General features: G+C 35.9%; 1 protein-coding gene across 1 annotated transcript in view; it reads right to left on the bottom strand.

Moving 5' to 3' along the window:
- Positions 1-8490, bottom strand: part of LOC107679144 (MAM domain-containing glycosylphosphatidylinositol anchor protein 1-like) — a 181564-nt gene extending 173074 nt beyond the window's left edge. Inside the window, exons 1-2 of the mRNA XM_016474603.1 lie at positions 8359-8490; positions 7428-7493 (exon numbers count right to left, since the gene is read on the bottom strand). Of these exons, the coding sequence (XP_016330089.1) occupies positions 7428-7493; positions 8359-8490 (198 nt within the window). The remainder of the gene's footprint in view (positions 1-7427; positions 7494-8358) is intronic.
- Between the last annotated feature and the right edge of the window lie 845 nt (positions 8491-9335).

The raw sequence follows: 9335 nt of genomic DNA, 5'->3' as shown, positions 1-9335 counted from the left end.
GCTGAAAATTCAGCTTTGCATCACAGAAATAAATTACATTTTAAAATATATTCAAATAGAAAACAGTTCTTGTAAATTCTATTAATATTTCATAATATTACTGTTTTTACTGTGTTTTTGGTCAAATAAATGCAGACTCAGTGAGCAGAAGAAACTTCATATATATATATATATATATATATATATATAATTTACAAAGTTATGACAGTTCTGTTTTGCTTTGCCATTGTGATGTATGGAGTGTAGATTGATGTGGAAAAAAAGTAATTTAAAGCAGTTTAACATAAGGCTGCAACAACAAAACGTGAAAAAAATGAATACTTTTGCAAGGCACTGTATAAATAAATATATATATATATATATATATATATATACACACGTATATATACACATTTAATTATAATAAAATATATAAAATTATAATGACATTTATGAAATTATAATTAAGTCTATAGACTTAAACGTCTAGTTTACTTCAGTAGATTTTGTAATGCAAGTATCTTGAGCACACAACTTTCCGCAACATCAACAGATCCAGATAACAGATACTCCCACCCTATTAATAATTAGAAAGCGTGCAATCCTTTCCAAATCTGTACATGAATTTCCAGATGTCCAGTGCTAATGTTTAGCAAACTAAAAGCAAGCCTGAAGAGAAACATAAAACATCAGGAAAGAAAGAAAGAAAAGCAGTGTCAGATTTTGCCGGCTCATCTCCCGTTCTGAACTGCACCTCTGTTCACTGAAATCAATCCTAATCAAATAACACGCAGCGCTGCAGAGTATTTAAACCTCTCCATATGTTACACAAACAGCAGCTCTATTAAACTTCCCACGCCGAGCGTAATAAATGAGTGTGTAAAGTGTGAGGTGGCTTTTTCTGCTCACGGACACAATGAGGGCAGAAATATATCTGCTGCACGTGGGATGTACACAGCATTAGTCCTTCTGTGGCCTGATGCTGCACACCTTCAAGATCACAATTCTGTCCTACAAACAAGCCTACAGAAAGCAACCGCCAGGTTTACATGCACATTTTATGAAGAGAAGTTGTTCGCGCCAAAATTGACATTTTGTTATCGTTTACTATTTCTTTTGAATTTCATTTTATTTTCGGACTTTTGTGAAACAAAAGGTTTTAGGCAGAATGTCAAACCTTGGAAATGGAAAGGCCACCAAAAAGCATCATAAAAGTATTCCATGCGACTCCTGCGCTATATTTCAAGTCTTCAGAAACCATACGAGAATTTATATAATTTATGATATACTGAGTAGTGCTCAAATTGAGAACCAATGGCATCAAACTTGGTGCAACACATTTAAAGGCACCTTATTTTTTTATATATATATTGTGGTTAAGTCATCATTGGAAAATATGTATTATTTTATCAAATATGTTTATTTTAAAATATGAATAATCAGTGTTGTTACTGTTAACTAAATCTTTGTTAATTGAAATAAAGCTGGAATAAACTAAATAAAATAATAAAATAAATATTAGATTAAAACTTTTTTTTAAATGAGTTAGGAAACTAACTAAAATCAGTTTAAGTTGAAGTGTTAGAATTACAAAAACTAAAACTAAAAAATTAAAAACTAAGCACCTTTACTTACTAAAACTAAAATTAAACTGAATATATATTAAAAAAGCTCATTTCAAATATGAATAAGCACTATACTTGTGTATAAATAATACTAAAAGATGTGCATATGTACCTTTTCCTGCTCCTCCCATGGAAATATTGTAGATACTCTTACCATTTATTTTAATTCACATCCAGTTATACTGCACAGAAATTTCATTTCATTTATTTTTCTTCATGCCCTTAACAACAGCAAGCAAGAGCACATTAAATTGCAAAATTAGAAATTAAATTTCTTTCTCTCATAACATTTTTCCCCAAAAAACGTAACTTTTTATAACTTTCTGTGTCACTCAGCACTCATTACTTTCATCTGAACATACGCAGATAAAACATTTGAAGTTCAGATGGTCTCTTCCTGTCTAAGTGGGCGGTTCTTGGCCACAAAAACTGCAGTGAGGGTCAGTATTTAAGGTCACAGTCAAAAGTCTGGCTAGGCCTAACTTGCAGGATTTCACTGAGCGTAGTTCATCAGTGACATCTGTGATGTTCTATAATCACTGACTTACTGAGTGCTGAGTTAAACACGCCGCATGATCAGGGAGAGATCCAGTTCCTCTTGGATGGCAATCAACAGCAATCTGAGATCGATCAGTTTGAGAAAGCAACGTCTGGAACAAGAAACTGAACCGCAATGATGATGTTGATGATTACTGCATTTCTAGCATTGGCTTTTCCACAAACAGGCTTCCATTTACTATCATGTGTGTTCCCTGGGAATTGAAAACACAACCTTGGCATCACAAGTGACACGCTTTAGGAACACGATTATGATGACGGTGATGATGTCAGTGCTGACTGAGGCATGCGGCGGAACGCTGACAGAATGTAATGTGAACAGTTCGATCAAGAGAATGCTGAAATGGAGATGTGATAGATAGAGATTGATTGAAGTAAGTGACGTGTCTCAAGGTTTGGTTTTCTACTGGGAAAAAAAAATGGTTAAATACGCTCTTAAAAATAAAGCTTCTTTGCTTGCATTGATGGGTTCCAAGAAGAACCTTTCGGATTCCATCCATGGAATCTTTCCATTGGACAAAAGGTTCTTTATATTGGAAAAAGGTCTTTCAGATTACTAAAATGTTCTTCACATTAATAAAATAATGTTCTTTTGAGAACTGAAAGGTTCTTTGGGGAGCCAAAAACCATTCTTCTATGGCATCACTGCCTTTTGGTATATTTAAGAGTGAAAGAAAAAATGAGGTTCTTTGAAAGGTTCTTTAGGGAAATCAAATGTTTCTTCTACAGAATTCCTGTGAAAACCTTCTTTTGGAACCTTTATTTTTTTTAAAGTGTATAGACTTTAGACTTACTTTATCTCCTGCTCCTCAAATGTTTCTCCTGAAAAAAAGACCTAGTAATCTCACATATGTCTCCTCTAGAGTTTTAGAAGAGATCACAACAATCTGGTCAAAGATCTCATTATGAACTGAAATATTTCACATCAAATACTTCCAAGACCAAAGAATCTGGTATATTATCCACATTCATTTTATAGCTTTACACATTTACTGTACAATTTAACAATTTGATTTGCCCATTTGACTTTTTATTCCTCAAGGATAGAAGAAACATCTAAGACAAAGGTGATACTTGAAAGAAACAATTGGCTCAGTAAACGTAAAGAGCATATTCTCCCAAAAGTGTTTTGCACTGAAACCATGTTACACCAAATACCAGTCAGTTTCTGGAAATAAAAACTCTGTGAATTAGTTTTAAATTATTATTTTTTCCACCCTCCCTCTGAATTATGTTACTGTACCTTTAAGATTTAAATACGTAAATTACTTCTAATTCACTAACCTATGAACCACTAACACACCTGCTTTCAAATTACAGGTTTTTAGAGCCTAGTTTCAACAACTGGTCTGAATTGCAAATGTCTACACAGTTCATCAAACTGTTTTAGTTCAAAAAAATATGTTTTTTATAATGTGACCTCTTTAAAACAGTGTTTACTCATCCAGTAACATTTTTCAAACATCAAACATTTCTGATGACCGAGCCTCTCCCTCCCGCTATTACCAATGGTACAACGAGACATCTGGTACAAGTTAAAACGTTCATGTCTAACCCTTCTCCTTTAACTCATTCTCTCTCGTGGCCAATCAGAGACTGTTAAACAGTGTTTCTGTGCAAAGCCGTCTAGTGTAACGCATTTAGATGCCGTGCACACTGAGGTGCCAATGAGAACTGTGCTTTCTAGAACACTCCACCACTGGGGGCTTTACACAACTCACTGCACCAGCACACTGCTTTAATATTCCTTCTGCTCTATATGTGTATCACCATCACAACCTTCATCCTCATCTTCCTCTATCCTCTATACTGTTTCCTGTCTGTCTCCATACAGGGCCATATGAATGATCTGAAATATAGGCAGATGTATACAAAAGAAAAGAAATTCCACTTTTTTCCCCATGTACTGTATGTACTGCCTTCAACTAAAAAAAAAAAAACTGAATTTGAACTGCAGTAGTAAAAACAGGATGCAGAACCAAAATTCTAATTTGAATGTAAGGAAAATTCAATGAGAAATGAAAGTCAAGGAGATCCATGTAACTTTCATAAGAAAAAAATCAAGACAAAATATGTTTATTTTACTAAAAGATTTTTAAAAAGCCTACAGAACTTTTAAGAACGATGATAGATAGATAGATAGATAGATAGATAGATAGATAGACAGACAGACGGACGGACGGACGGACGGACGGATGGATGCCTGCAACCCTGCCTGCAATAAAGTTTGTTAGATAACGAAAATAACGTTTGCTGGATAAGATACGTCTTGCCCAAACTTCTGGTTCCTATAACACATGCATCAAGAAAACAAATATTTATTTCCAAAAAAAAAGTTGTAATAGTTGTTTCGGCCCTGATCCGCGGCCTGTGTTTTCTGCTCTCTGTCTCTCTGTTGTCGTATGACCTTGTGTCTTGATCAGTATGTGGTGTGGAGTGATTTTTTGCCATCTGATCTTTCTGTTTTCAGAAGTGTATTGATCCATCTGCACTGCACTCTCAAGGACAGAAACCAAACCCAGACGACCCCTCCTTCTACTCCCCTCATCTCAAACTTCTATACCAATCCCCCTTTTTCTCTTTGTTCTTCTCTCTCACTCTCTCTCTGATCGGGGCCCAAGGTTGCAGTGACCAGCAGTATGAATAAATAATGTGCGGAGCGGGATCTCTTTCAGAAAAGCCATTTAGGCTGCTATTGTGTTACTAAAGGCTGTGCATTTAGCCGCCGATGTCCATGTGACAGAAATGCTATAGGATGTGAACTGCGAGTCCTGTGAACAGCTATATCTCCAACACCACTAGACCTTCCCAATGACCTTAAACACAATCACTACTCACTCACACTGCCCAACGGACTCGCTTACTTACTTTCTCTTCTGCTGCAAGTGTACTGAACCATCTGTGTCTGAAACAGTATGGTGAATCGGGCCTGATTTGGACATTGTGATATATACTGTAGTAGATGAGAGAAAAATCACAAATGAAATCTTAACTGTTTCTTCTAGACAGCAATGAGATAATGGGGAGCAAAGGAAGACTTTTGAAGCCTTTTGCTCCTCAGAGTGTTCTTTATGTCAACTAGGGTTGGACGATGTCTACCAAATTGGCATCAGACGCTGCGAGAGAAAATACTGAAATATATATTTTCCTCCCATCGCGTATTTATTCCCTTTAGGGGTTCCGTATCACACGTCATTTTCTTTCGGAACACGGTATTGGGATGCGGCAGATTGCGGGGGTATGGGGGGAGGGGGGATCGTGATGCCGGCTCAACATCGTGATGCCTATCAGCCATCGGCGATGGACGATGGCATCGTCTATCGGCCCAACCCTAATGTCAACAGTTATAGTAAAAACAGTATTAATGTAAAATATTATTACAATTTAAAATGACTGTTTTCTCTTTGAACATATTTTAAAATATAATTTATTCCTGTGATGCAAAGCTGAATTTTCAGAATCATTATTCCAGTCTTCAGTGTCACATGATCCTTCAGAAATCATTCTAAAATGCTGATTTACTGCTCAAGAAACATTTCTTCTTATTATTATTATTATTATTAGTAGTAGTAGTAGTAGTAGTAGTAGTAGTAGTAGTATCAATGTTGAATACAGCTGTGCTGCTTAATATTTTTGTGGAAATCATGATACATTTTTTTCAAGATAGCATTTTTTTTTTGTAACATTATAAATGTCTTTATTGTCACTTTGGATCAAGTTAATGCACCTTGCAGAATAAAAAATGTAATTTCTTTATTGACCCGTATGGGATCATTTTCCCGCCAAATGTATTGCATTCTCGGATAAAAAATGACAAGCGTGAAACCAAAATTTAAAAACGCAAGTAAAATTATATTGCACAAAATTAAAAAATGAAAGCGAAGTTTTCAGAATAGCAAACAATGGTCACGGATCAAAAAATAATACATGTAAATAAAATATTTAATAACGCATTTCAAAAAAATAATAAGCACGAATCAAAACTTTAAACACATTTAAAATCATATTGCACAAAACTGAAATATTAATGCTAAATTATCCGAATTGCACACAAAATCATGTTTTTCTTGGTTATATTTCTGTTTTTTGTGCTCTCAGACATTTTCTGCACATATTTTTATTTTTTGTATGCTTATGCTGTTTTCCCTTCGCTCTTTATTCCACGTTCTGTGCTTATTCTTCCAAATGTTGCGGTTAGAGTTTCATGTAAATCAGGGCAGGCTAAAACATCATCATTGGTCCAGTAGTTGTAGATTGACAGCTCCTCCTCAGCCAATCAGATGAAGAGGGGCGGTGACGTCACTCCAACGCGCCTCATTACTGCCGATGCTCAGTGTTCTGTTCACTTGTACAGGTGAAAATGGACAACTGTCAGCTGGGAAACATCTTTCCATACAGGACACCATTATATGTGTCTGTCTGTCACTGCCGTACGCCTACCTGGCAATCCGTTAACGTTAAATGAGTAAATCAGTAAATTAATTTTGAATTAATGTAATGTTTTTGCATTGAAAACGATAGTGCTACAGAGTAGACAGTTACAGAGGCCAGGTGGATTCGATATACACAATGATTTATTTGCGTGTTGTGTTTATTTGCATAGCTACATATATAATTGCCTAACACTATCATATTAATGTTTCAAATACATAAAGTTATACATAACAACAATATGAAAGTAAAACAGCCAGTAGGTGGCGGTAAGTTACTGTCTTTAGAATTAGACATTAAATCATTCATTCAAATGCCTGATTCATTCAGTGAGGAATAAAGCGAATCATTCGATACGAAAGGCTGCTGTGTTGCTTGTAGAGGACACTGTTCTGCTGCGGCTTTGTTTGGACTCTTTGTCGAAATAGAGCAAAATGAGAAAATAGTTATTATTAATAGTAAACTCACTCAAATTATACTTCTTGTTATATTGATTCAGTTCAATAAACATTTGCAATGGTCCTGATATTAGGAAAAAACTCGTGTTTTGCTTAACTGTATGTCATAAAATAAATTATAGTGCCATTCTTTACAAACAACATTTATTTTAAATGCTAAGCCTATAACTCATTTAAAACGAAACTAAAAACTGAACCTCCTGCTGGGCTCACATACCTCTAATTTCCATGAGTGAATCGTTAGACGCGGTGTAACTTTTGGTTGATAAACTATTAGCCTATTTATTTTGTAAAGAAGGTTTTGTACTTCTCTCGTTTCTGAATATCTACTTAAACAACATCCTTCACATATGCAAAAAATTTGTCTGGAAAACACCACGGCATGGCGATGCTCGCGCTGACCAGCCCACAGCATGGTGATGCTCGCGGTGACCGGCAAAACCTACAGATTATACAAAAGACAAGTTAAATTGAGTCACCAATACCTTTTGTATGTTTAGTTGTCTCATTTACTTTGATGATAAAGAGGCTGCGATGTAAAGTTTGCAATGCTAGAACTGATTATGTTGTGTGCGCGCGCGAACACTTGGGTTACTCACATCAGCGGAAAGATGTCCGTCAGATAGGAGCAAGACATCATTCAAAACGGTCTATTTTTTATTTGTGTACCTTCAAAATAACAGTGAAACGTTGTACTTTTGTAAAATAAAGAAAACATACAAAATGCACTTGCCGTCTCTGTGAACCTCTTCCTGAAATGAAGAAAAACTCAGCGATACTGTCTAATACTATACTTGTCACACAGAATGAGAAATATATTTATAGAAACCTTGAAGTGCCCGCTTTTACCTGTTTACGTTTTGCTTATTTGACATTAAATGCATTGTATAAGTCACTTTGGAATATAAATCATAGCACGTTCAGAAGATAAAAAATGCAATGTGTAGTCCGGAAAATACCGAATAGCAAAAATTGGGTCACCACACAGACCCCAGTTTGAAAACCCCCGGTCTTATCATATTATCCTCTCCTAACAGTAATAACCATAACAAGACTTATAATCAGTCAGGTAAAAGCGAGCCAGGCACATCAGTCACTTCGCGAGGCCAGTGCATTTAGTGGCTGCTCCCTTTCGCGATGTGACCGGAGGCGAATAAATACAGGTGAATATAACCGCGACAGGTCGCTAGGACGGCTCATTTAACGTTAACGGATTGCCAGGTAGGCGTACAGCAGTGACAGACAGACACATATAACGGTGTCCTGTATGGAAAGATGTTTCCCAGCCGACAGTTGTCCATTTTCACCTGTACAAGTGAACAAAACACTGAGCATCGGCAGTAATGAGGCACGTTGGAGTGACGTCTGAACATGAACTCAGACACGTCTAGCTGTGGAAGCTCTGTTTGCCTGTAGCTGCTCTCTGTTATAGTGGGCATCAGCGCAGATGTTTTTCAGCTCAGCTGCTGTCAGGATGGTGCAACCGTTTGAAGACAATCTCACTGAAGTGAATCCTAATGGCAGAGGCACTGTATGGGATCAAATTCCCGCCAAATGTATTGCAGTCAGGAATAAAAAAAATAACAAGTGTGCAACCAAAATGTAAAAATGCAAGAAAAAATATATTGCACAAAATTTAAAAATGAAAGCAAAGTTTTCAGAATAGCAAACAATGGTCACAGATCAACTGATTCGACTGATTGGCTAGAGGAGCTGTTAATCTAGAACTAGTGGACCAATGATGACGCTTAAGCCCGCCCTGATTTACATGAAACTCTAACCGCAACATTTGGAAGAAGAAGCGCAGAACGTGGAAACAAGTGCGAAGGGAAAAATATGTGCAGAAAATGTCTGAGAGCACAAAAAACAGAGAAATATAACCAAGGAAACATGATTTTGTGTGCAATTCGGATAATTTTGCATTAATATTTCAGTTTTGTGCAATATGATTTTAAATGTGTTTAAAGTTTTGATTCTTGCTTATTATTTTTTTTAATACGTTATTACATTTTTGATTTACACTTATTATTTTTTGATCCGTGACCATTGTTTGCTATTCTGAAAACTTTGCTTTCATTTTTAAATTTTGTGCAATATAATTTTACTTGCGTTTCTAAATTTTGGTTTCACACTTGTTATTTTTTTATCTGCGACTGCAATACATTTGGCGGGAAAATGATCCCATAGACCCAAACCTTTGAATGGTAGTGTATATATAGTCAAGTGTAAAGAGAATAGTGTGCATATCCTATCCGATAGTGATATAAATGCCCCCAAAAGTGCA

Source organism: Sinocyclocheilus anshuiensis, unplaced genomic scaffold (genome assembly GCF_001515605.1).
Source record: "Sinocyclocheilus anshuiensis isolate Anshui unplaced genomic scaffold, SAMN03320099.WGS_v1.1 scaffold300, whole genome shotgun sequence".
NCBI lineage: Eukaryota > Metazoa > Chordata > Actinopteri > Cypriniformes > Cyprinidae > Sinocyclocheilus > Sinocyclocheilus anshuiensis.
The sequence above is the reverse complement of the archived record's forward strand: the minus strand, read 5'-3'. Positions and strand labels throughout refer to the sequence as shown.